The 26163-nt window shown below is 58.4% G+C and overlaps 9 protein-coding genes across 13 annotated transcripts; all 9 read left to right on the top strand.

Annotated features, from left to right (window-relative positions):
- Positions 1-788: 788 nt before the first annotated feature.
- Positions 789-4185, top strand: ABB37_08639 (hypothetical protein; the record flags this gene model as incomplete). The annotated part of the gene is made up of 1 exon (XM_015807707.1): positions 789-4185. Exon 1 carries the CDS (start codon positions 1144-1146, stop codon positions 4183-4185), a length of 3042 nt encoding a protein of 1013 aa, XP_015653789.1. The 5' UTR covers positions 789-1143.
- Positions 4186-4735: 550 nt separating this feature from the next.
- ABB37_08638 (putative mitochondrial hypothetical protein) lies at positions 4736-5250 on the top strand (the record flags this gene model as incomplete). 3 transcript variants are annotated; one of them, XM_015807706.1, is made up of 1 exon in its annotated part: positions 4736-5250. In XM_015807706.1, the coding sequence occupies exon 1, from the start codon at positions 4816-4818 to the stop codon at positions 5248-5250; it is 435 nt and encodes a 144-aa protein (XP_015653788.1). In that variant the 5' UTR covers positions 4736-4815. The 3 variants fall into 3 exon arrangements, with proteins under 3 accessions (XP_015653788.1, XP_015653787.1, XP_015653786.1); XM_015807705.1 differs by having other exon boundaries at positions 4750-5250; XM_015807704.1 differs by having other exon boundaries at positions 4773-5250.
- A 471-nt stretch (positions 5251-5721) lies between these two features.
- On the top strand, positions 5722-6631 carry ABB37_08637 (hypothetical protein; the record flags this gene model as incomplete). The annotated part of the gene is made up of 1 exon (XM_015807703.1): positions 5722-6631. Exon 1 carries the CDS (start codon positions 5930-5932, stop codon positions 6629-6631), a length of 702 nt encoding a protein of 233 aa, XP_015653785.1. The 5' UTR covers positions 5722-5929.
- Positions 6632-7441: 810 nt separating this feature from the next.
- On the top strand, positions 7442-9333 carry ABB37_08636 (chaperone protein DNAJ-like protein; the record flags this gene model as incomplete). The annotated part of the gene is made up of 1 exon (XM_015807702.1): positions 7442-9333. The coding sequence occupies exon 1, from the start codon at positions 7768-7770 to the stop codon at positions 9331-9333; it is 1566 nt and encodes a 521-aa protein (XP_015653784.1). The 5' UTR covers positions 7442-7767.
- A 476-nt stretch (positions 9334-9809) lies between these two features.
- On the top strand, positions 9810-12464 carry ABB37_08635 (putative cytidine triphosphate synthase putativeCTP synthase; the record flags this gene model as incomplete). 3 transcript variants are annotated; one of them, XM_015807701.1, is made up of 1 exon in its annotated part: positions 9810-12464. In XM_015807701.1, exon 1 carries the CDS (start codon positions 10674-10676, stop codon positions 12462-12464), a length of 1791 nt encoding a protein of 596 aa, XP_015653783.1. In that variant the 5' UTR covers positions 9810-10673. The 3 variants fall into 3 exon arrangements, with proteins under 3 accessions (XP_015653783.1, XP_015653782.1, XP_015653781.1); XM_015807700.1 differs by having other exon boundaries at positions 9908-12464; XM_015807699.1 differs by having other exon boundaries at positions 10435-12464.
- A 1518-nt stretch (positions 12465-13982) lies between these two features.
- Positions 13983-15709, top strand: ABB37_08634 (hypothetical protein; the record flags this gene model as incomplete). The annotated part of the gene is made up of 1 exon (XM_015807698.1): positions 13983-15709. The coding sequence occupies exon 1, from the start codon at positions 14084-14086 to the stop codon at positions 15707-15709; it is 1626 nt and encodes a 541-aa protein (XP_015653780.1). The 5' UTR covers positions 13983-14083.
- A 1408-nt stretch (positions 15710-17117) lies between these two features.
- Positions 17118-19031, top strand: ABB37_08633 (hypothetical protein; the record flags this gene model as incomplete). Its single annotated transcript, XM_015807697.1, has 1 exon — positions 17118-19031. The coding sequence occupies exon 1, from the start codon at positions 17229-17231 to the stop codon at positions 19029-19031; it is 1803 nt and encodes a 600-aa protein (XP_015653779.1). The 5' UTR covers positions 17118-17228.
- Positions 19032-19553: 522 nt separating this feature from the next.
- On the top strand, positions 19554-20886 carry ABB37_08632 (putative mitochondrial Mitochondrial Editosome-like Complex TUTase (MEAT1); the record flags this gene model as incomplete). Its single annotated transcript, XM_015807696.1, has 1 exon — positions 19554-20886. Exon 1 carries the CDS (start codon positions 19651-19653, stop codon positions 20884-20886), a length of 1236 nt encoding a protein of 411 aa, XP_015653778.1. The 5' UTR covers positions 19554-19650.
- Positions 20887-21572: 686 nt separating this feature from the next.
- ABB37_08631 (hypothetical protein) lies at positions 21573-26163 on the top strand (the record flags this gene model as incomplete). The annotated part of the gene is made up of 1 exon (XM_015807695.1): positions 21573-26163. A coding segment is annotated over exon 1 (4490 nt), but the record flags the coding sequence as incomplete, so codon positions are not given.

Below are 26163 nucleotides of genomic sequence, written 5' to 3'. Positions count from 1 at the left end.
CGCCAAGAGCTGTGTGGCGAGTGTGTTCCCCCCCCCCCTCGTGACGCACGTTACACGTGCTTACGTCGCTTCGCATATGTGAAGTCTTTGGGGAAGGAGAGGGGCGCACGCTGTCTAGTGGGCCTTCGTGCCTTTTTTTCCGTTCTTTGGAATTGTTGTTGGTGCGGTCGTGGTGGTGGTGGTCGTAGTTGGCGGTTGTTGCGATGGGGTGGCCTGGACGTCGCGGTCTCCCTTCGCGCTACTATACTCTTTCACCTTCAGCAGCAACCAAAAAGGAAATCAAGGAAGAATCGAGAGATACCAAAGCAAGCAAATTGAGGTGCGCTGCGTACGCGTGTGGCCTCGCGGCCTTTTTTGAAAGGGTCGATGCGCAACGCTCGTGGGATGCCCTTCAGAAAAAAGGAAAAACATGTTATTCTCTTTGGAGAACAGCGTGAAGCGTTGGAGCGCCTTTGTGATGTGGTCTGCTCTCCACCGTAGTACGAGCCAAAGAGCGCGATTAGAACTCCACGGGACTGCGCATCATACCTGTGAGACGAGGGCCCATCGAGACACGCCACTTTCTCCCTTTCTGCTTTACAGCATCGCATTCGCTTCTACGGTTCGGCGGACAGTTTTTCTTCTTAGTATTTTAAAGGCAATCCCTACGGAGGAAGCGTCGCTTCAGTTTCTCTTCCTCTTCATCCCCAACTTTCCTTATATGTATTTCTTCCCCCTTTCTTTGTTGTTGTTGTTGATCGATGCTCTGTGCCTGCATCTTGCGTTCGCTTCACCTTTTTTTTTTTAAAGTAATAATCAAAGAAGCGGACGCCGATACGTCTGTGCGGTGAGCGCCAATCTACGACGTCAGAGCCCACCAGCTGTGGGACATACCAGGCTTTTCCGTCACGGGCCGTTCGACTCGAATCCGCTCGAATTATCTCTTCTGTACGGCGACACCCTTCGACACTGCATAGAACTCGTGAGATCCCTTTCGCTCCGCTTTCCACTCTCTTACGATAGACACACTTCTTCTAATCCGCGTCAACGTTCTCCTTTGGCTTCTTTCCGCTGCAGCAAACTGTAGAACACTCCCCCACTGGGATTGAAACGCAGAGGAAGGGGAGAGGGGAGGAAAAGCACGCACCAGCATCACCAGTCGGAATGCCTGGTGTGCCCGCCAAAATCCTCGTCGGACCGACCACCTACGTCCACCTTCGGCGCAAGCACAGGGACTACTACGCACCTGATTTTCTCCTTTCGCCAGAACTTCTTGCTTCTCCGGACGCAAGCCCGCACGTGTGGCGCTACACCATCTCACCGGATCACCACAACACCGTCTTCTTCTACAATGCGACGAGCAAGACGTCGGTCTGGGTGCTTCCGGTTGTGCATCCTGACGGCCGCACCGAAGAGCTGCCAGAGGGGGAGGTGATGCGGGCGATCCGCGAGGCTTCACCGGGGGCCGTAGGCGCGCATACCGAAGCAGGCGGACGGGATGTGGCAACGGCACCGGCAGCTCAAGGCAAAGCAGAAGCGGGACAACCGGAGACGGGTAGCGGCCGTGCTGCAGTTGAGGGCGAAACGGTAGATGACCAGAACAGTGCTGCCCGCAACGACCTTGCAGGCAATCCTGTTGCGACCCCGGCAAACGCGCTGCCCGCCACAAAGGCGTCGGAGTCTGCCGTGCCGCCGGCGGGAACGGCAGCCGAAGCCCCATCCGACGCTCCACCAAGCAGTAGCGGTGGCGCCGGTGTCTCCCGCGAGCGCGTGCAGGCGGCGGTGCTCCGAGCACAACAAGCGAATCCTTTAACCATTTCCATCGGTGCCGGCGAGTCGGTCACGGAAAGCAGTCCTGCGGACCACAGCGCACCAACGACGTCGCTACAACGACGACTGGCGGCGTGGCGCGCAAAGCGGCTTCAATCGCCGTCCGCCACGGTCGACGATGGTTCCACCTTCGCCTCGAGCCCCCTCGCTGTGCAGCGGCAAAGTAGTTCTGTGACTCAACAGGACGGCTCCCCGCCACCGCCGCAGGACGCGAACACACCTTCACCGATCACCGTCAACACGGATCCGCTGCTCGCCGTTGCGCGTTCCACGTCAGCCCCTTCCGCAGCGTCAGTAGTAACAGCATCCATTGGTCCTTCTCCCAGTTTCGCGTCTGCTGTCGCCACGCCACAACTCGTCGCGTCGGCTTCTGAGGCGACACACCCGGTAATGCCGGCATCCGTGTTTGCAACAGTACCTACAGCACCGCAAGGCAAGTCCGCGCCTCTCACTCCTCCCCGTAAAGGTCAAGAAGCAAGCTCTCCTGAACAAAGTCGAGAGCCGACCGCACCTGTTCGTGGCAGCCCCGACTCCTCTCCCGCACTGAATCTTGCAGCGCAGCAACGGAAGGCGCAGGAGGCGGAACTGGCGAGAGTGGCAGCCCTCCTGCACAGAGAAAAGCTCGCCGCGATGGAGCAGGAGCGGGCTGCGTTGGAGTGCCGACGGCGGGCGGTGGCCGTGGAGCAGCAGGAGGCCGAAGAGCGCGCCCGCATGATGGCTGTCCGAGTTGCGGCCGAGCGGAACCGTGTGGAGGCCGAGGAGCGTCTTGCGGAAGAAAGGCGCCGTCAGCAGCGGAGGCTGGAGGCATCTGCCGCGGCAGACGCCCGCGTGGGTGAGGTAAACCAGCATGTCGTGAAGCACAGGCAGATGGAAGAGGAGGCGGAGGCGACGGTGGCGGAGTCGTTCAGCTACGCAGCACGTATTGCGGCGCAGCTCGCCGCCGCCGCACCGCGACCGGAGGAGATCACATCAGCTCTTTTAAAGGAGCGAGATGCGCTGCCGATTCCTTCTGAGTCCGCAGGTGCACGCCGCAGCCCAACGCTGTGTGAGCAGCCCGCCCGGCGGGGACGCCAAAACGCACCAGCTGAAGCGCCAGCACTCCGCGCCTTGTCCCACAACATTCAAGCGGCTGCGGCCCACACCGGCAGCGCGTCAAATAAGCTCATGAGTGGCACCCCGGCGCCGCCTGTGCCTGTTCCTGTGCCGATGCGCACCCACGAACACATCTGCTACGGCGTGCCTTTTGTCTACGACGGCGAAGTAGTAGACTACAAGCCCGCGCGTGCCTTTGTGTCGAGCCCTCAAGCGCTATTAAGCGTAAAATCAAAGTCGCGCGCTGGTGCGCTCGGCAACAACGAGATGTTGGCTTCCGCGTCGGCTCCGGAGGTGCCAGTCCTGCTGACGTTGAAACGCGAGGGGCAGGGCACGCAGTACTACGATGCAAGTCGGCAGCACTTTTTTACTGGTGAATGGCACGATGACAAGCGTGCCGGCGCCGGCGTGCTCTCGCTTCCCAACTCCGCCGTTCAGGGCCGCTGGCTGAACGATCAACTGACGGGATCTGCGGTCGTGCAAACAAGGCATGCCAAAGCGAACCTAGTCGTCGCCGGTGCGTCATCGAATACGCCCTCCACTGCATTGTCGAGGGAGAAATCGGAAGGAGTAGCAGCAGTGACCTCGCAACGAGCAAAGGAATCGCCGTCGCCGCACGTCGCGCTGAACGGCAACGCCGTGGTGGAACTCGATACCAACGCATTATTTGTTGGCTTTCTGAGGGACGGTCGCGTCGGTGCGCCGTACGTCCTTCAGCTGGGCGAGGGCGACTACGTGGAGTGGCTGGGGCCGCCAACGACTACCCCGCCCCCGACACGGAACAGCGCAACTCCCGGAAGGGCGGCGACAGGCGGCCGACAGCGTCAGCTCGCCGTGTCACCTCCTGCGCGCAAGAGCGGTGCCCCGTCGTTGTCTGCCCCTCGCGGCCGCACCGTCGCGGGATCGGGTGAGTGTCGTGTTCGCTTCCGCAACGGCGACACCTACGTCGGCCACGTCCGCGGCTTCCGGCTGCACGGCACGGGATACTATCGCTTTGCGGCGGATGGGCAGTCCTACACCGGCGCCTTTCAACGGGGTCTCCCGCATGGGGCGGGGCTCATGATCTTTGCGAATGGCGATCTCTACAAGGGACAGTTTCGGAACGGCCTGTTTGACGGTGTCGGCGCCTATTCGTGTAAAGCTGGCCGTTACGTGTATGAAGGTGGCTGGGTGGATGGGTCGATGACAGGTGCTGGCACGCTGTCGTACGCGAACGGCGATGTCTGGGAGGGAATGTTTAAGGACAACGTGCGCGTTTCAGGTGCCTACACAGCGGTGGCCTAACGCGATCCGTGCCGCTCAGCCGGATAGTGGAGCGAGGGGTGTCTACCGGAATTTACGTTTGCTGGGATGAGACTTTCTTTTCCCTTTTACGCATGTGTGCATGGGAGTGCGTGTGGGATACATAGCGGCTTAGCTGTTATTTTGTTTGTTTGTGTTTACAGAAACCGCGTTAAGCGCCTTTACACCCTTTTGAACTTAGAGTAAGCAGCAGAGCTGCAGAGCAACAGCAATAAAGGGATGAACAATAAGTGCTCAGGCGACGCTCCCGACGCTTATAGGAGCGAAGTCATTCTAGTGCGGTTTTTTGCGTTGCGGTGGTGATTTCCAGATCCCAGGTGTGTGTGCTCCGCGCTCCGCACCATCGCCCTCGCTAGGCGCTCGCTGCTGTGCCTCCCTGCCATGTGCAGCTTCCGGGGCAAAGAGAGACCACCGCGAAGCGCCTCCTCCTCGCTTTGGTAGGATCATTTACGCCCATTTCCTTCAGCGATTTCCTCCCCACCTTTCGTTATGTACGATTCGTTTTTTTTTTCTGTTTGCGTGTGTTATCCGAGACTTCTACAAAAAGTGTTTGCCGCGCACGCACATCAGCTTTAGAAGGAAGAAAACAAAGAAGGAAGCGCCGAACGCGCCATGGGCTACACGCGTGAGCGCACGAACCGGCACTTCTTCGTGTCGCGGGCCAACGCCTTCTTCTCCCGCCTCCCGATCGCTCGCATTCAACGTGCGATGGCGATGGAGGCGATCAAGAAGGGGACGATGAAGCCGTGGAAGTACACCAAGGAGCAGATTATCGGGTCACCGATCACGTGCAACTTCGAGTACAACCCGCGTCCGGTGCGGTTGATCGGCACCGTCATGGACGCGCACACGACGGAGACGAGCATGAAAGGCGGACTGAAGGTTTACGCGCGTAATGAGGAAGCGAACATGATGCTGTGGGTGCCCGCCGGTAATCCAAAGCTGAAGTACGAAGTGACCTCCTCGAAAGGCAGCTTCGAGCACTACCTGGATGAACGTAGTAAGTGGGACGAAGCCTGGCTGACGGGACGTGCTCGCATGAAGTGAGCAGCATTCTTGTTGTCCGAATCGGTGTGCATTCACGTGGTTGAGCTGTTCGAGCTGAGTGATTACAGAAAGAAAAGTACAAGAAGAAGTATTATTAAAGAAAAAAAAGAACGAGTCAAGCTTCTTTTTGCAGTGCCCGGTGCATATACCGCACATCCTGGATGGCGACGTGTGTTATCTGTCTCTTTTTCTTTTTCCCTCGATGTGGGAACTCACCCCCCCCCTTTTTTTTTCAGCCGCCATGGCAGTGGGGAAGGAGCTGCCTTGCACTGCTTCGTGTAGACGTCTCGTTCATTGCCATCGCAAACGAGCGGCCGGGTGGTGTAACGGCCTGGCCGGCGAAGTGCGGATCGTGTGAAGTGCCTTAGCTTCTCGTCAACACGTCTCAGAGCCGTCTTTCCGCGTTGTTGACCTTTGTCCTTACCGCCTTGTTTTCTTCTTCACCTCCCTTTCATTATTATTTTTTTTTTAGAATCAAAGGAAGTATCAAAGAAACGGTAGTCTGCGTTGCAGCTGGACGACGGACGAGATCAACAGATCGCAGCTCCTTTTTTTATCTCTTCCTTTTTTTTTAGGTTAAGGGACCTCCTTTCCAGCCTTGCATGTGCAAGCACCTTTTTTTTTCTCTTTCCATAATCACTACGGCAAGTATCATCACAACTCTCATCTCTTAGTCGCCATGCCACCCGCCACAGAAATGCAGGCGATGGAGATGGACATGGTGCAGGGCATGTACGACACCTACACCCTCCTCTCCGACGACCCGCCTTCCTTCTGCGTCTGCCTCGCCGCCACGGAGGATGAGCCACCCCAGCTGAAGGTCACCATCGTGTACCCCACCGCGGACTACCCCGAAACGGCGCCGTGCACCGTGCTCATCGAGTGTATCGCGAAGACGCGGCGTATCCAGGTAGGCAACATCGCGAAGCAAATCGCTGCCACCTGTGAGGAGAACATCGGCATGCACAGCGTCATCTTAGCCCTGCAGCAGATTCAGGAGTTTCTGTCGCACGCCGTGGAGGAGGAGGAAAAGGCAGATCTGCTGCGGCGCGGGGAGGTGATGGCGGTAGAGGCCGGGAAGCGGGCGGGGCCGGTTGAGGACGACCCCACGATTCGCCTCGGCACCGCCGTCACGCGGGAGCTCTTTGCGGAATGGAGTCGAAAGCACAACGCCGAGAAGGCGAAAATACGAGCGGAGCGAGAGAAGCGCGAGGCGAAGGTGTCGGTGTCGAAGCTGACGGGGCGTCAGCTGTGGGACAACAGTCTCAAGTCGGCGGACTGGGCGTTGTTTGGCGGGGAAGGCGAGGAGGAGGAGGGCGGCGAGGACGTGGACTTCGACGCGCTGGGCGAACTGAACGAGGATGAATTTGATCTCGAGTAGTACATACACCCGTCGCTGCTCAAATAAGGGGCGATAACGGTGCGGGAGTTCGGCCAAACAGCTTTGTGTTGCCGCCGCTTTCTCCTCCCGTGCGGCTGAGATGGCGTCTGCTGTGACTTGACTTTTACATCTTTGTTTTTCTTATGAAGGTCTTGTGTAGTTTTTTTTTGTACTCGTGTTGGCGTGCTTCCGTTTCCGTTGCTGTCCTTCGCCGATCATTCATTATTTGTTCTCTCTCGCTGTTCTTTCTATCGACGCTTCATGACTGCGCGGCGGCGATTTGCAAGGGCAGTGAAATGTGTGGCGCTGATGTACGCTATCATCTTTTGTAGCCGTGCCTGTAATAACACCACAACTCGTTGTTTTACTCACTAATAATGATCAGAAAAACGAAGCGTCTGTGTCTATGACTTTATTCGCTGCGAACACCTATCGGAGCTGCAAAGTCACAACAGCATCACGCGGCGTGTTGTCCCGTGAAGCATCTGCGGTGCGTGTCTCTGTGAGAAGCACCACCTCCTTTGTTTTCTTTTCTGTACTGCTTGTGTGCACGTCATTCTGTCCGCTGCGTTCTTATTTTCTATTATCTATTATTATTGCTGGGTTCTCCCCCCCCCCTCCTCTTCCCGGCAGCATCAGTAATAACGATAGGAATAGGAATGGAAAAGGAAGCCGCAGTAGGAGAGACATCGTACGATTCTGGCCGGTATCAAAAACGCTTTTTAGAAAGACCCTCGGCGAGAATCACGAACTCTCCTTTTTCTCGATCCCCTCCCCCTCCTCCCTTTCTTCTCATTCATCGTTTTCACAGGTTTTATTCTTGGTGTTGTTGGTGTTGTTGCTCTACAGTGGCACCTTTGGGCACTGTTTTGTATTGTGCTGTGTGTGTGTCTCTCTCTCCATGCACCGACGCTTTCGATAGCCGTGGTGGATCATTCGACGCAGCACGCCTTTCTCTTCTTTATTTCTTTCTTTCCAGGTCACCCCAGCTGATACTTTGGCTATAATTTTGTGTGTTGTGTATGAACACGGACACGTGAGCGGATCATCGAGGAAGAAGAGAAGAACATCTGGGGGGAGGAGAGGAGACAGCGGTCCTCAGGGGCGATCTTTCAGTAGTGCTGAGGGGAGCGACAATGCGCCGTGCGTGTCGGGAAAGGCAGCTCTACCGTTGGCCTCCGTGGCAGTCACGCCGTTGCTTTCAAGTGATTCAGCGCGGCCACGACCGGCCACAGGAGTCGTTGTACGACAAGCTGGGCTTTGCGAAGGATGAGGAGTCCCACCGCGTCCGCCGCAGTGTGCCGGAGCTTCAGCAGGGCCTTCTCCGCCAGGTGGAGAAGCTGACGGATCCGGTGCACAACCCGCAGGATATGAAGAAGTTAGCGGAGCTTAAAACCGCCTATACGCTGCTGCACGACAGCAACTTTCGCGCCAACTACGGCAGTCATTACTACGCGTCCAACGATGCTCGCCTGCACGTGTTGTGCGATGGCGGTCAAGTCGCCGCGAACTACAACCCCGAGCATCAACAGTTCACCTACGTGGACCACGCCATGAATGTGGGTAGCCGCGATGTCAGCGGCAGCAGCAGCGTCGCGGCTGGTTCGTTGGAGGGCCAGTACAGCAACGGTAGTGAGGCACCCACCGCGGAGGTGCTGCGAGGCGCCTTCCGCAACGCCACCGGCGCAGGCGACAGCGCCGGCAGCACCACGTCCTCCTCCGCACAGGCTTTCAAGTCGGCCGAAGCGGCAGGACCCCTCAACGGTGCTGACATTACCCATCTGCTGCGCATCACGCTGGAGCAGAGTCTCTTCGGCTGTGATGTCGTGGTCGAGTTGCACAAGCACGCCAAATGCGTCACGTGCCGCGGCTCCGGCCGGCAGCGGCTGTCGAGGCTTCGGAAGTGTCCGCAGTGCCTGGGCCGCGGGTCTGCCCACCTGCCCAGCGCCACCTACCACATTGAGCGCCGCTGTCTCTACTGCGGAGGCGAAGGAACAGTGCCGCCCCCACCCTGCAGGTCGTGCGAGGGCAGAGGGGTCACGCTAAACACACCGACCCGAGTGACGGTGCAGGTACCATGTGGCACGGTCTCCAATGCCTTCTTCCGTGTACGTCACTACGGCCACGACGGTGTCCGCGGCGGCCACGCAGGCGATCTGCTCGTGACGGTGTTGGTGAGCGAGCACCGCTACTTCTACCGCCGCAAGGAGAAGCAGGACGAGCTGCACGCGATGCTGCCGCTGCCGCTGTCCGTTGCGTTGCTGGGCGGTCGCGTGGAAGTGCCTACCCTGACCGGGCGTGGCCTCGTGCACGTCCCGCCGTGCGTGCGCAACGGTCAGGTGTTACCGTTTAGCGTGTACGGCGTACCGGAGCTGGCAACGTCGCCAGCGGGCACCGCACGGGCGTCGTCTCCGCTGTTCTTCCACGCGCTGGTGATGATCCCGCGTGCCGGTGACCTCTCTGGACGGCAACGGCAGGCGCTGGACACCTACGAGCTGCACCATTCCTCACCTTCAGTAGCCGCAGCATCGTGCACGGCGGAATGTGTCACCGAGGTGGAGACGACGGAGGCGCACGAGCAGACCAGCGCGACGACTACATCAACGTTGCCACCGCCACCGCGGCTTCCGTCACGAGACGAGTTGATGGAGGAGTGCGCGGCACTGAAAAATGCATACCGGCACTGGTTTGCACACAACTAAGAACGCTATCGGCAGAGAGTCGGAAGAGGTTTTGAAATGCGAATAGGGTCTCTTTGTGTTTTTTGCAATAGACTGTTAGGTCTGCCTCATTGGACTTTACAGCCCCTCTTTTTTAACTACGGTGCCTTCTATTTTGAAGTGAATCCTTTCCATAACGAAACTAACGCATCAGGTTCGTACAGCGTGCATGATAATTTCCTCAGCACTGGAGCTCAGTTCTCCAGCATGTCAAACCGAAGCGCGAGTCTCACACGGGAATGGTTGCATCTTGCCACACCCACAGAGAGACAAAGGGAAAGAGAGTTCCATGCTTCTCCTTTGTTTTTCCGCGGCGGTGATCCCCTCCTGTTCTCTTCCCTTTTCTCCTGTCTTTTATTCCCTCTCCTTGTTTTTTCGCCTTCCACTTGCCGCTTCACAAACTCCGTACGGTCATTTCTCGCCGTTGGTGCTGTTCGCTTCGCCAACTCCCACCGCCAGAATCAACGCAACTCCGCCCGTCTTGCTACCACTTTTTCTTTCCCTTTCTCTCTCTCTCTCTCGTTCTTTCCCACACACACATTTCGTCTGGGCCTCAGCAGTAAGTACTACGTTACTATTTCGTACTTTTTATATTGTTGTTATTCGAGCTGTTGTCGATTTCTTCTTCTCTTGTCGCATGAAGATATAGATTGTCTCTCTTCTCTGGAGAGGCATCGCAGGAGACGAAAGGAGTTACGGCAGGAGCGCCCCCCCCCCCAAACAAAAAACGCACCGCGGTATACAACGCCAGGCGCCGCGCACCGCGATTGTGGACCCGAGTGGACTGACCTCTCTTTCTTTCCTACGTAAACACGTACACACATCTATATATATACACACACACATAGAGCTGTTGTTCTCAGTAGTTTCTTTTATTGTTTCCTCTTCAAACAACAACAACAACAAAAGAGAGGCAACTGCTGTATAACACCGGTCGCATAAACGGAGTAAGCGAACGGATATAAAGTTTCTAAGAAGGAACGGAAAAACCGGCGTTGGACCTCTCAAAGTTGATAAGAAGCCACTTCCCGCTCTCTTTCTTTTTTCTCCTTCCTTCTTCTTCTTTTGAGTTTCCAACAAAAAGTTGTGTCTTTCTTCGGTTATTTAAGCTGTTAAAGAATCATAATAAGGCGTCATTGCATGCAAAGCAAACAGAAAAACACGAGCACGCATTAAGCACCTGGCTCCCGTGCACGTAAGCGAATTTAAACTGACCTTTTGTTTTTATGCTGTTCCCCACGCTGTCCGGTTTCACCGCTCACACCTTAAACAACTAATACATATATAGCGTTAGAAAAGGAGAAAGAAAGAAAAAAAAAACAATGTCCGATCGCAAGATTGCTTCGGGTAGTGCGTACTACCTCCCCTCTCCCATGCTTCTGTCGCAGAACCAGGGCGAGGAGCACGTAAAGTTTATCGTGGTGAGCGGCGGGGTGTGCAGCTCCCTCGGCAAGGGTATCACGACGAGCGCTACAGGGGCCATGCTACGCGCCGCAGGCTACCGGGTGTGCAGCATCAAGATTGACCCGTACATCAACATCGATGCCGGTTTAATGAGTCCATTTGAGCACGGCGAGGTTTACGTGCTGGAGGACGGCGGCGAGGCGGACCTGGACCTCGGCAACTACGAGCGCTGGCTGTCCGTGCACCTTACCCGCGATCACAACATCACGACCGGCAAGGTGTACCAGAAGCTGCTGACGAAGGAGCGGGCCGGCGGCTTCCTCGGCAAGACGGTGCAACTCGTGCCCCACTTCACGAACGAGGTGGTGAACCACATTTTCAAGATCTGTGAGACACCGATGAACGGGACGAACAAGCGTCCTGAGATTTGCATGATTGAGCTGGGTGGGACGGTCGGGGATATGGAGTCGCAGCCCTTTGTCGAGGCGCTGCGCCGGCTGCGGTACTCCATCTTGCCAGAGGACTTCTGCCTCCTCCACACGACCTACCTCCCCGTGTTTGGCGGGACGCAGAAGACGAAGCCGACGCAGCACAGCTGCCGTGCGCTGCTCTCGTTGGGCCTGCAGCCGGACTTTTTGATCTGCCGCAGTGAGCAGCCGCTGGCACCGGAGGTGAAGAACAAGCTGGCGGATCAGTGCGGCGTGCAGGCGAAGGACATCATCGGGGCGCCGAACGTCCCTTGTCTGTATCAGATCCCGGTGGAGTTTGTGGACCAGGGGCTAATCGACCGCATCGTGCACAAGCTGCGTCTGAGGCCGAGCGTGCCGCCGATGGACGTGCCGACCTACGAAACCTTCAAGAAATTCACGCAGATTCTGCAGAACCCGGCGAACCCGAAGGTGCGCATTGCGTTTGTCGGCAAATATGTCACGGGCGGCTCGGATGCGTACTTCTCGGTGCTGCAGACCTTCGAGCACTGCCAGCTGGCACTGGGCATCAACGTCGAGGTGTTCTACCTGGAGAGCGAGGAGCTGGAGGGCGCGAACGCCGAGGAGGCGAAGGCGGAGCTGCGGAAGTGCGACGGCATCTTCGTCCCGGGCGGCTTCGGCGTGCGTGGTGTGAACGGCAAGGTGATTGCCGTGGAGCTGGCCCGCACGCACAACATCCCCTACTTCGGCGTCTGCCTCGGGATGCAAATCGCCCTCATCGAGTTCGCCCGCCACGTCCTCGGCTGGACCGACGCAAACAGTGAGGAGTTCGACGCGACCAGCACGCACCAGATGGTGCGCATCATGGACGCGGATCGAGATCGAATGGGGGCTAACATGCACCTGGGGGCGCGTGATGTGCACATTGTGGAGCCGAAATCGACGATGAGCACCATCTACTCGGGTGCCAAAGTCGTGCTGGAGCGCCACCGTCACCGCTACGAGGTCAATGCCAAGTACCTGGAAGATTTGCGCAAGGCTGGTATGACGATCTCGGCCGTCTCGGACCCCGGCGCGGGGGACAACATGCGTGTGGAGGCAATTGAGCAGCCGTCGTTGAAGTTCTTCTTGGCGGTGCAGTACCACCCGGAGTTCGTGTCGACGCCGCTGGATCCGTCGCCGCCGTACTTGGCGTTCTTCGCGGCGGCGGCTGGCAAAGCGGTGAACTGGCCGGCGGAGTGCCAAAGTCGCCGACTCGCGGCGTCGCAGCGTTGTGAGTAAGAGCGTACGATACGGTCATCTTCTTGGAGGGGAGAGCAGAGTAGAAGCGATGAAGGAGAAAAGAGAAAGGAGGCGGCGTTTCTTTTTTTCTTTCATGTTTTTCTTCTTCTACGCCTGAGAGGCGAGTGCGTCGACAGAGTTTGGTGCTCCTTGGTGCGTTTGTTTTGGTTTTGTTGTTGTGTCCTTGCACGTGCACCTACACACGCTGTGGAGATGAAAGCGGCGCGAAACGCAATGGGGCTGGATAGAGGCTTTTCGAAGGCAAGAGAAGTAGAAGTAGAGGAGAGGAGAGGGGAGGAGACAGACGGCCAGCACACGGCAGCGGCGCACTCTTTCTCTCCTCCTCCCTCTCTCTCTCTCTCTCCCTCAGTGTTCTACTATTTATTATTACTACTCCTGTTATTGCTCCTTCTTATCACCGCTCTTCGCAGTTTAAAAAAGGAAGTGAGGGCCTTTTTTTTTTTTGACTGGTGCACGCTAACATCCATAACGGTTAGACCGTCGTCGCCGTAACTGTGTCTTGCCGAATAACCATAACCATAATGGAAGGAAACAGCAATACAAACTCAAAACACCCAATAGAAACGCCGATATTATTTCATTTCGTTTTACGGCACGTACGCGACGGTGGCCGCCAAGAAAGAACAAGACGCTTCACGTACAGCTTTATTTTTTGGAGGGGGAGGAGCGAGCGCGCGAGGGTGTTAGGCGGTGGTGAAATTGAGCTCTCTTTTCTTTTGGGGCTTATTGTGTTTGTCTTTGGTCTCTTTCTGGCGGTGCTTGTGCTTTTGCAGAGAAAAAAGGGGAATGCTCTTTTCTCTTTCATGGTGTGGCGGTGCTCTCGACAGCAGGCAGCGTTGCCAAATGGCGAGTGAGGGGACTGAAACACCGGCACCATCATCAACACGTGTGTGTTTCAGGCAAACTAAAGGAAAATCGGAAAGAGGCGTCGAAGACGGTTTCGTTCTACCAGACTTTCTCGTTGTCGTTGCTATTTTTCTCTTTTCCCACTTAAAGCCGTTGCGCATCTCTCCTCCCACCCACCCCACCACCTACCCCTTCGCGTTTTACTTGTTGCGGTGTAGTGAAACGTTGAATACGAACAAGAGAGGAGTGTTAACGCTGATCTTTTTATTTTCCACTCTCCCTCTTTGAGCTTAACAACGCTAAAAATGTTCACAGCGACGACGATAACGGGTGCCTCGCAATTCTGATGCGTGCGGCTTCGATAAACCGCTTTTCTTCGTCAAGGCATCTCAGCCGTGGATGAAGAGCGCTTTGGCGGCCCACTTCGTAACTCGCTCAATGCCGATATCGCCACAAAAGCAAAGGAGTTGCGTCCTTGTGTTTGTTTGTTTTACTGTGGTCTGATTCAGAGATTATTGTTTTTACTCTCGAACGACGCACTGTACTGTACTGCGACATCTACTATCAGTATTCTGTGCTCTTTACTCCCTTCTCTCTTTTTTCTCTTCTGTGCTGGTGCTCTTCGCACTCCTGTGGTTCTTCGTTCACTCAGTAGGTCGAAACTAACGGCTCTCCACAGCAACACGAATCAAAAACCAAACCGAAAGGTGTAAAACCGAAAAGAAGAACCTATTGACTTTTAACACATAGCAATGCTGTACCAAGACCACGATAATGCCAATGCGGCAGGACAAGGCGACGCACCGATCGCCAACACCACCGCCGCCGCAGCAGCAGCAACGACCCACGTAGCTCCTCAGCCACCGGCACCACAGCAAAAACATCCAGAGCAGCTGCCTGCTTCCGCTCCTGCTCCTACTCCTGCTGCTGCGGTAGCAACGACCGGCAGTGCAGGCGCAACCGCTGCTGTCGCCTCCCTTTCTCAGCAACAATCGCTGCAGAAGCCACCACCAACACAGCTGTCTGATCCCGCTGTCCACGTCGACGCGACGCTGCCGGCGATTCCTGCCAAGGCCGTCGTGACTCAGCCGGCGGCGGTGCGGGATGAACCGGTGCTGACGGGCACGGTGGTGTGCGCCCAATCGAGTGCGGTGCGCCGCGCCGATCAGCAAAAGGTCCGCGCACAGGCCGAGGAAGACGCGGAGGATTCGCACTCCGACACGGCCTCGGCGTCGTCCTCCAGCGTGGCGACGTCTACCTCGTTTGTCGGGGACGCGGACAAGATGGAGCTAATCTTTGACTTTGGGCGCTACGTCGGGCAGGTGGACCCGCTCACGGGGCTGCGAGACGGCCAGGGCTGCCTGCATTACAAGAGCGGCAACGTGTACACCGGCGGCTGGAGGGACGGCGCCGCCGACGGCTTCGGCGAGAAGCGCTACAAGAACGGCGACATCTACCGCGGTCACTGGGACCAGGGCAGGCGCTCCGGTCGCGGGGCGTACTTGTTTGCGCAAGGCCACTTCTACGATGGCATGTACGTGAACGACCAGCCCGAAGGCTACGGCATCTACACCACCTTGAAGGGTGACCGCTACGCCGGGCAGTGGAAAGGCGGCCACAAGAACGGCAAGGGTCGCGAGACGCTCGTGAATGGGCAGGTCTTCGTCGGCAACTGGCGCAGCGGAAAGAAGCAAGGCCGTGGCAAGCTGTACCTGCCCGGCGCGGAGGGCTACATCTACGGCATCTGGAATGACGACAAGTTCTTTCGGGAGCTGACGGAGGCGGAGATGGGCGCGGAGGGGAGAGAGGACGTCGTGGACGAATTCGGTCTGCCGCGTGACGCGTCTGCCCCGCCGGTGACGCCGCCATGGATGAGGCCGGTGCCGATTGGGACAGCCGTGACGGACCGTGTCCTGATGGGCGTGGCAGCCCTGGAGGACCGCATGGAGTCCCTCGGAAAGGTGTTCGAGCGGGTAATGGGTGGGTCGAACAGCGAGGGCGGCGGAGGGAACGCCGGATCGGCCGCCGCCACGGCAGGGGAGACGTCGCGGTCTGCGGCGGGCGGGGGGACCTCCTCGCACCTCCTCTTTGCGTCTCCGGGTGGGCAAACGGCGGATGGCATTCTGGCGAGCGACTTGGAAAGGGACGACGCGTACGATGACGAGGGGACGCCGACGATGGGGGTGGAGCTGCGCCGTGCCGCGCGGGCCACCAACGCTACGCCGCCTGCCGCCGTGCTGTCGACCGCGGAGGAGCAGGCGGAGCAGCAGGCGCCAACGGCGGAGAGCAACAACATCAACGACGACAGCATCGCGACTTCTGTCGCTGCCTCTGCTGTTGCGGCAAGCGAGCTGAAGGGAGGTGCCCCACCGCAGTGAGTCGCGGTGCGTGTCTGTTAAGCGCCGCGATACACACACACACACAAAAGGCCGTCCATGCCAGCTTTCGTACGTGATGTACGACTTCACAGGAGAAGGCTCGTTGCCGGCAGCTCATCTTCCTATATATTGTGTGTCTACGAGTTTCTTTGTATGGCCGCGTTGCTTCTTCTTCTTTTCTTTCTTCTCTATTATTCCTGACTACTCTCGGCTGTTCAGAGAGGTGTATGTCTTTGCTTTATCATCTTTTTTTTAGTTGTTGGTGGTGGTGGTGTTCTGTTCCATCCTCTCTGCCTTCTTGTGGGTGATGTTGCGACGGCGGTGGCGTTGTTGATTGTGTGCGCGTCGCGTCCGTCGCAGGAGGGACTGTTTAAGAAGAAAAACAAAATCTGTCTCGATCGTAGCCGCCGGAAAAGCACGCTTCACCGCGCTCTCTTTGCCTTCCATATTACTACTACTACTACTACTACTACTACTACTATTCTTATTTTTCCGCAAAAGGAAAAGACGAAAAGCAGTGCTTTTTTAAAATGAAAATTTCTGCTTTCTTCTCCGATTTTATTGTGACACGCGAGTTTGATGCTATTTTTCTCTTTTCTTTGTTATTATTATTATCCCCTCTTCTGTTTTCTGTCGTCTACGGCTTGTCAACAACACCATCAACATCAACACAAGGAGCGGGGCGTAGCCGGTTCGTGTTTCTGATCTTTTCATGCTCGCGCTTGTTGGTATTTGGTGTTGTTCGGCATGCAGAAAAGCCTACTGCTGATTGTGTGTTGACATATATATCTTCTTGTTTTTTCTTCCCCGTCCTCTGGATTTGTAGTGATGTGGCACGTAATAGGTGGTACGTTTTGTTTGTTGTTGTTGGTAGGGGTGAAGGGGTGCTGTTCACTGAATCGAAGCACGTTGAAGCCGTTTCGCCGTCTTTCATTCCGTGAAGCTCGTGCGGATGCTCGTTGGTTTTTTGATACTTCTATCGCTATCTTGCGTGTTTCGTTCGTTGTGAATCCGCGTTCTTCGAGTGCCGCGCTTTTGCTGCGGATGCTGCGTTGGGTGTTTTGAGGGAGTTTTGCAAATACAAACAAGGAAGCCGAAAACAACGTCGTATTACCCGATGCGTTGGCCTCTTCACCGTGGCGTCGTTTTCAGATAGTGAGGGAGAGAGAGAGCCGCCGGTGATGGAAGAGAACGTCGAGTTCGACTAGCCCCTCTCCTTCTCCTGTGGGCCGTTATTGGTTTCCACAGTCCAATGACGCTCAAACAAGTAGAGGGATAGAACAGCGGAAGGAGAAAAGGATGGCGGCTCACGTTTACGAAGCCATTCGTCCGTTCTATTGTGGACCACAACTCCAAGACGCTTCCGTGATCACCTTCCTTTTTCTTCTTTGTGCTACACTTGAATAAAGCGTGATACATGCTGTGAAGTCAACATATACATATACATACATGTAAAGGAATTCACAAGAGTTCCAGAGGGTAGTAGTTTTTTTTGTTTGTTTTTTTCAAGCAAGTGGAAATGTTCGCGACCCTGTTCCACGTGGTGCTGTTCGTTGCGGCCATCATCGGCCTCCTGGCCATTAAACAACGGCGGCTGCGGCACTTCCCTACCCGCCGCACGCACATCCCACGCCGCAGCGCGGAGGGCACCATTTGGCTGCAGCGTGCTGTGAACGCCACCTTAGACATGCTTCACTGCGCTCTGGCAGAACAACATAAAGGGGACGGAGGGCCAGTGTCTGCTGCTGCCGCGAATACGAATGCGAATGCCAGTGGTGCTGCTGCGTCTGGTCCGACCCCCACAACGAGGCCGTCCGCAGCAGCAGCAGCAGCAGCAGCAGCAGCAGCAGCGGGGAAGGCGCCTTCGACGCACGATGACGACTCAGGAAGCGACGGTAGCGCCGAGGTGCTCTCCGACTTGCCCTTCTTGAACACCTTGAAAGCCCAATTAGAAGAACAGATTAGTGCGTTGCTGGAAGACAACGGCATCACCTCGTTCGCCGACTTCCGCATTAAAGACTGGGGTGGGAAGCCGCCGCTGGTGAAGGCGGTGTGGCTCTCGCACGGCGGCGGTGCCGGCCCGTCCAGCAGCCTCAGCACCAGCAACAGTGGTAATACGAACGGCATGAGCAGCGTCACCGGCAGCGGTGGTGGCCTGGGCGGAAGTCCCAACTCCAACGTGAATGGCGATGGCCCGCTGGCGGGGCAGCGGGGAAGTGGCGGGGGTGTCGTCCAAAGCATGGCCAGCGGTTCCTCCGCAGCGGGCAGTCCGAGTGCTCTTGGCCCGCAGCACTACCCCTCCTTAAGCGGTAATCAACCCCTGCATTCCAGCGTCGTGGGCCGCGGCGCGCAGCTTGGGTTGACGACGGTGTTTACAAGTAATAGCAGCAACGGCGATGATGCAGGTGGTCTGACTAGTGTTGGTGGGGGTGGGGGAGTACGGGAGCACAGCTTGGCCGGCTCGATGTTGCACGCCAGTCGGCTGGGGGGCCTAAACAGCAATAGCAACGGCAGCGGCAGTGCGACGAACCTAGCGATGAGCGCGGCGGATTCATCCGCTGGGGTTGGCGGTGGTGGCGGCAGTGGTGGTGGGGCGACGGCGGCGGGAACGACATCCGCGGCTGCCGCCTCGCTGACGACCGGTAGGAATGCTTCGGACACCACGCGGTCCCTCTCTACCTTGGAGGCGGAGGTGGAGGTGGAGTACAGCGGCAACTTCAGTGTCTCGCTGAACGCAGACGTGCCGATTGCGCGTGGGCGATATCTGCAAGTGTACGCGTCGATCAGCGACGTTCGCGTGTTTGCTGCCCACGTGCGGCTTCGCCTCTCCCTCGAGTACGAACCCGCCACCGTGGAGTCTCCGCAGCCGCAACCCTATCTCCTCGGCACGCTGTGGCTTGTATCGGACCCTGTCTTCGATGTTGCCTTCCACTCCACCCTCAGTCAGTATCGTGTTCGTGACTTCTTCCTCGTGCCCAAGCTCATTAAATTTTTCCTCTTACGCTTTCTGCGCAACAAGCTTCGACCTACTACATCGCCACCCCCGCCCTCATCGTCCCCCTCGACCAATGCGGCAGCCCGGCACGCCAACGCACGCCGCCGCCGCCAGGGAGCAGCAGGCGCAGCAGGAGGTGGCGGTCAGGGCACACCGGACGAAGCAGCCGCAGAAGGAGACCGGGCGTCATCGGACGCGTCTGGGCTTTCGTTTCGCATTCAGCTGCCGGCGGACGTGGTGGATGGCGGGGAGCAGTGGTGGTCGTCGATGGCGCATGACACCATGAGCGAACGCCCTGCGCCGTTTATGCGGGCGTACCATCCATGAGCCATTCTACCGTGTGAGTGTGTGTGTGTGTGTGCGTGTGGCGACACGGTAGGCACGGTGGCTCCTGCTAGTGCAAGGAAGATTCAGAAGAGAAGAGGTTTGATTCGATCGAGTCTTACAGTGGTGATGGGACAAGTGCAGAGGAGGGGGGGGGAGGGGAAAGCAGCGGCGTTGTTCTTCGTTGCTTGTCTCACGTGCCATCCGTCCTTTTATCGTCAGCGTTTTTGCTGCCTGCTCCTTCTGTTGCGTATACAATCACACCGTTGCCTTTTTTCCTTTTCTATGTTGATGCGTGGATGCTGCAAGAACACTCTAAGGAGAGAGAGATGAGATGAACGGAGTAAAGAAGCTCGTTGCATGACTTCACCGAGGTGGCAATGCAAGTGTTGATGCAAAGGCCATTGTTGTTCTTCTTCGTGTGTGTGTTCGTCATACCGTTGTAATTTCCTAGTATTTCCCAACACCCCTCCCCCCCCCCCCTCGCCGCATCCTCTCCTTCTCGTTCACCTCACCACACTATCAGAGGTTTCAAGAGGCCGCAGCAGAAGCAAGTCTCCCCCTCCCTTTGTTTTTCAAAAGAAGCTGCACGTGCGCTATGTACTGTGCTACGCCCTGTAGAATGCACGCCGCGAAGCAGAAGTTCATCAAAGAGGGCATCGCGCAGTACCGCGCGACGCGCTTCGACGCCGCCGGCAGAGCGGCCGTGGAGGACCTCAAAGACCGCATGCTGGACCTCGCAAGCCGCTGCGTCAACAAGGCCCACGTGGAGCTCTTTGGTTCGCTCGTGACGGGCTTCTGCAAGCCTGGCTGCGACGCTGACTTTTCCCTTACCCACCGCAGCTTCTCACCGTGGTTACAGGGCATAGACTCGGTCGCAGAGCAGGACGTGAAGAGGCTCACGCGGGTCTCGCGAGAGGCCGGTCGCATGGGCATGGAGAAGGTTCGTTTCATCAACGCCCGCATCCCCGTCGTGCAGTTCCAGGACCCGGTCAGCGGCATTCACTGTGACATCAGCATCGGCAACCCCGGCGGCGTGGAGAACTCCAAAATTTTGGCAGAGATCCACAACATCCTGCCCGACTTCTATGGCGCCTACGTGCACCTCATCAAGGAGTGGGCTAAGCGACGCGAGATGATTGATCCCGACAAGCTCATGTTCAACAGTTTTACCATCACCACCATGGCGTTGATGGTGCTCCAGGAACTGGGGTTGCTTCCGGTGTTCCGGCCAAGCGGAGAGTTCGGTGAACTCACGCTAGAGGATGTGCAGAGCACCCTCGCCACTTTTGAACTGCCCCCCATTTACGAAGGCATCGAGCAAGACGACGAGCGACTTGGCGAGGCAGTCTACTACTGCGCACTGCGCTTCGCGGAGTACTACTCTAAGTTCGACTTCGCGAACGGCACCGTCAGCCTCATGTGCCCGCGACGTCACCGCTCCTTATACGCGAGCATCGTGAAGACGCACCTCTCGTTGTTCGAGGCCCGCATGCGACAAGGGTGGATGACGTACTACTCGGGGGCTTCGCAGGAGGAGGCGGCGCACGTGTCGGGCAGTCGTGACAACTTCCCTGAGGCGGCGCTCAAGGCGGCGATGCAGAACGAGATGGTGCAGCGCACCACCGACTGCCCTTTTGTGGTGGAGGACTTTGTGAACTACGTGAACTGCGGCCGCCGAGTACCGAACTCGCGTGTGGCGCACTCGCAGAAGGAGTTTAAACGGCTGTACGACCTACTTCGAGATGAGAGCAAGGTGTCGCTGGAGGAGCTGCTGGAGCCGAGCAACACGGTCCCCTTCGTGAACGTGCCAGGCCACGCTGACGACCGCGTGAGGCAGTTCGCGACGGCGCACTGAAGCTGAGTGGGAAAGGCATATCTTGTGTTGCTGTGGTGGTGGTACCCATCAAATGAGCCTGTTTTCCTTCTCTTCAATCGAAGGCACCCCAGCCTGCGTGTTGGCTGTGATGAAAGGCGCCAATCGCCCGCGTGGGGCAGAAGCACCGTTGCTTTGGTTCATATCCACAGTTACAGTTGAAGGGGTTTTGGGGGAGGATGGGGGTGGAGGGGGTGGAGGGGGTGGAGGGGGCGATGACAAGGTATCCGGAGCTGCGGCGCATTCCTATTGCCACGGCGACGACGCTCCTTACCTCCTTCCTCCTCCTCCTCCCTCCCTCCTGGTCCCACCGGCGATAAACTGCAGTCGTCAAAGAGGTCAAATTTTGGAGCTTGAAAGGACGGAGACGCCCTTCTCCGCTGCTCTGGTGCCCACCCTGTGTAACGGACAAAAGAAAAAAAAAGTTCTCTGCTGCACTGGGCATTTGGAGATGATGATGATCTTCTTCATGTCCAGTTTTCTCATTTCGTGCTCCCACTCGTGAGTACACTTAGAGGCCATTCATCATCACAGAACATGTGTGTGTGTGTGTGCGTGCGTGTGTGAATTTCCCTTTCTTTTCCTTTTCCTTTCGTGAAATCGTGCGTTTTATCTGAGCATTAATTAGCGGTAACTTCCCTATTCTCCCATCCTCCCCTCCTCCTTAAGTTTATTCTTTCTTCTCCTCTTTGAAAGAGTGATGTGAGCAGAGCAGAAGGGAAAGACACACCCGATCATACCGTTCTCCAACTATATTTGTGCAGCGAATATGCAGCACACCTCCGACTCCTTCGACGCAGCGTCGCGGCCCCACCTCCAGCGCGAGCACCCGTGCTCCCCATCCCCCGTCTCCCACGACGCAACTTCGGGCGACTCCCCTGCAGTAAAGGTTCTGAAAGGAATGGGCCCTCAACCCTTTCTGAGGCAACGACGTCTGCCGTCCATTCTGCTCGACAGCTGGGAGTTCCGCAAGCTGGCCCCGGAAGGCTCCGTGTTGGCGAACGCGATGGTGTCGTACGACGTGGACGACGATGGGGTGGAGGAGGTCATCGTCGGCACGACGGAGGGCTTATTGTGTGTGGTGAAGCCGGACTGCCGCGCCCCGCTGTTCCCGCGTGTGCTGGCCGCCACCATCTCCGTGGTGCTCTACACTCCAATTCAGAAGCGGCTGGTGCTCGTCACGCTGGAAGGCCAGTGTGAAGTGATTGACTACTTCCTGTGCCCAGCGCACCAGCTACCGCAGCACGGCCGCACGCGCACGCCGTCGTGCGGAGCTGACGGCGGCGCACTCACCCATCAGTCCACAGAAAGTACGACCTCATCCTCACGTAGTCCGCACAATATCAATATCAATAGCAGCAGCAGCGGCGGCGGTGCTGCGGTGAGTGCTTCTCTATCGCCCGGTGCGGGCAACCCGCTCAGTGCGCCTCCAAACAGTACGCTGTGGAGCAACCGGTCCCACACCTCGACGAGGCATCCGCTGCTGTATGAAACAGCGGTCCAATCGACGACGTCACCGACGCACGTCTTCCACGTCCCCTCCAACTGCCTCTGCGCCGACCTCTCCACAGATGCCGAGGCGAGCCTCATCTTCCTCGGCTCCTACGACCGTCGCTTCTACGTTTACGCCATCGCCACCGGCTCGTGCCTGCTCTCCCTCTTCGTGCACGACCCGATCACTTCCGTGAAGGCCTTCGCCGTCCCGGCGGCGGCGGCACACGGTCGAAAGACGCCGACGAGCTCCTCCTCCATCTCCATTTACGACTGCACAGGGAAGCACGGTGGCAGGTCACGCACCGGCGCCAATCGCGCACGTGAGCGCCGCCGCAACTCCGCTGAGGTCTCCACGCACACGGTGGAGTACCGCTCCCCCGGGCCGTCATCACAACTGTACGTCCCCCTCGTGTTTGTTGCTACCCCAACGCATCTCATACTGCTGCCTGCCGGTCTGAATGAGCTACAGCAGTGGCGCAAGCTGCAACCAAAGACGGCCCATCTCCCCTTGACGGTGCAGCTGCATGGCGATACCCCGTCCGAGCAGCTCGGGCAGTCATCCACGCCTGGTGGGAGTCGCGGGCTACCTGCGTCCACCCCCTCCAAGGCACCGGCAGCTCTGCGGCAGAATTTGTTGAGCAGTGGCGAAGACGCGTCGCACCGGCCCCGCAACGGTGCTACCGCAGTGGCGGCCGGTGCTGACGGAGGAGCAGGCGGGCGGGGTGTAACGGCGCCCATGACGATGAACAGTGAGGCGGAGCCCTCGTACACTTGCGGAGACGGAGGCGCAGGCGCAGCAGCAGCAGCGGCAACACCAAATAATGGTGGTGGACGGCGACCCCCACGAGGCCTCAGCGGACCACCTGCGTGCGAGGGAGAGACGCCGCTGCCGCTGGCGTCGTCGTCGTCGTCGTTGTCGCGCAGCAGCGGCACGCAGCGCGGTGGGGACGCCGTCGCCCTCCCTCCTCGATCTTTCTCCGCCGCCCCCTCGCCGGGTGCCGGTGCTGCGGCAGCAGGCGGCAAACACAGCAGTAACAGCAGCAGTCGTCGAGGTTTGGCAGGTAACGCGGAAGGGGCCGTCACGGCCGATGGAAACGCGGTGCAAGGCAGCAACAACACCGCCTCCGCCGCCGCATCCTCTGCGAAGGAATCGCGCGGTGACGGGGCGTTAAACGCAGAAGCGAATGCACCACTTAGCGCCAGTCAGCAGCGGCGACTTGCACGAAAGCGTGCGATTCAGGCCGCTGAGATGGGCCGGCCGGTCCTGGTGAAGCCTCTCTGGGCACTTCACCTTGGTCAGCACACCCTCGATGTCGTGCCGCTGCAGTCGTCGCCGTTCCCCTTTCAACGAGTAGAGGACGTCCCTCTCACAGCAGCGGCGGCAGCGACAGTCAAAGTATCCAGAGCGAGCGCCGAGGCAGCCTCGACCTCAGGAACAGAGAGAACAGCTGTGTCGACAGTCGCCGTCAACAACCTCCACGAATACCGCACTTCTCTCTCGCCTGCCAGTGCGCACCACCCCCACCATCACCGCCGCCGCCACAGCAGCAGCAGCAACAGTCGGCAGCGTCATGACTTAGCCCGAGCCAACTCCACCTCCCCCTTCTCCCTCGACTCCTCCTCCTCCGCCTCCGACCTACGCGACAGCTCGGACGTGGTGGAGGCGCGCAGCAGCGTCACGCAGCACGGTGGCGCTCAGCACGATCGTCTCCGGCGACGGGTGGCGCACAGCAGCCGCGACGGCGGTGAGGCGACGGACGCCGCGACCGTCAGCAACATCGTCCAGGGCTCCGCCTCGGTGGCTGGTTGGACACCCGATCGCAGCGGCAGCGGGCGGGCACCAACGCACACCTCGCGACGACGGCGGCCGCCTCACCTGCAGGCCGTGCAAGCGGACAGCGGGAGTGCCAGCGACGCAAGCAACGACTCAGACGACGGCAGCAGCGATGCAGGAAGTACGAGCAGCGGGGTGCGGTTTCGCCTTCCCGGTGCGGCGGAGGACGGTGGTTCTCGTCGAGAAGACGGCGAATTCCAGGAAGGCGCCGTGGAAAGTGAACACGACCCCTCTTCTTCCTCCTCCGCTTCTTATTCCTCAACGGACGAGGATACCTCCAACGAAGGCGACAGCAGCAACGATGCGGACGAGGGGAGTTCCTCGAGGAACTCGCACAGCAGCAGCAGCGACAGCAGCGACAGCGAAGGTGCCGCAGCGGTCGATCCATCGCTGCTGGCCAAAAGTCTCGCGCGGATGCGGGTGGAGAGCGTGCCCGCGATGCTGCTGCGCCGCGTGACCGCCGCTTCATCTACCACCACCACAAAAGCAACCAAAGCAAGAGGAGCGGAGGCGACCAGCATTGCCCCAACGCCGCACACCGACAAAGACGGGGTTGGATGCATCACCGCCGCGACAGCGCTCAGCGGCGGGCACACCTCCCTGATGGACCTCGCCAACGTGGATGTGCGGAGAGGGCACCACCACGCGCGTCGCCATCGTCGTCGCCACAGCTGCTCTGCTAAACCCACGGAGACCTCCACGCAGTTTGACGACGCGCACGCAGCCGATGTCGATGCGAGCGCCGTCGGAGGTGACGGGTGTGATGTGCGCCTGCCCACTTCTGTCGACGTCGCCGTCGGCGCCTCGCAGGTGGCAGTGGCGCTCAGCTGCGAGGACGGCCTGGCGATTGAGTTGCGCTTTGCCGTGGAGAAGTTCTCGTCGCTGCATCGCCGCGCGCGTCACCGCACAGACGGGGTTCTTTGTCTCTTCGACCTGCGCCATCCCGTGTGTCCACGTCAGCTTCTCGGACGCCGGCGAAGCAAGCACCGAGACAGGGTACAGCACGACGGCGGAGGTAGTGGTGGTGTGGGTGACGGTGCGGTGGGGCGGAGAGGTCGTCCTCCTTATCCGCCGCCGCCGCATCCTCAGCAGCAGCAACAGCAGCAGCAGCAGCAACGATCAACGCAGCCGGCTTCCTCGCCCTCCTCTCCGATGACGGTCCGCAGCTTCCCTAGAATGGAAAAGCCTGCTCACCGGCGCAAGGCCAACCACCGGGGCAGCTGCCCACCGACCTCTATAATTTATCTGCCCCTGCCGACGCCTGGGTCTGCGGTGAGTCGATCCACGTCTTCATCGCCACAGCAGCAGCAGCAGCAGCAGCTGTCGGTTTCCTCCACATCCCGGGTGCACAGCAACGGTGCTCCTGCGGGTGGTTTGGACGCCTTTGGTGTTGGGGCAAGCGGCAACAAGGCGGTGATGCGGACGTGCGCTACCCGCAATGCACAGGCCTCATCAAGCAGTTCCGCGAGTGCGGTGAAGGGGTGTGGTAGAAAGCAAGACAAAGCAGCATCACAGCCGCAGCAACCGCCGAAGCAGTTACAGCACCGCGGCGGTGACGACAGAGACACGAGCATCGGCGACTCTCCTCGCTCGCGTCGCCGCGAGAAAGACGAAGGGGTGGTGCTCCGCGCGCGGTGTCTGTGGGCGGCGCGACTGGGCGACAGCCCCCTCGTCCAACGCGCGCGTGTCTTCAGTGTGAAGGACAACCACCACGACAACGCCTTCTGCACCGTTTTTGTTGCTGCGAACGGCACGTGCTATGCGATCGACGGCGACACCCTCTCCGTCGTGGAGTGCTCCGTCAAGGAGGACTGCAGCTCCTTCACGGTGATGGCAGGTCCGTATACGACCATGCCCCTCCCCCGGGTAGACGCCTCCGCGTTTGAGACGTCGCCCTCACCAGGAGGTGGAGGGGAGGACGCGGACGCTTT

Source organism: Leptomonas pyrrhocoris, assembly GCF_001293395.1.
Source record: "Leptomonas pyrrhocoris isolate H10 chromosome Unknown, whole genome shotgun sequence".
Classification (NCBI taxonomy): Eukaryota; Euglenozoa; class Kinetoplastea; order Trypanosomatida; family Trypanosomatidae; genus Leptomonas; species Leptomonas pyrrhocoris.
Note: the sequence above shows the minus strand (reverse complement) of the source record. Positions and strands in the feature narration are given on the sequence as shown.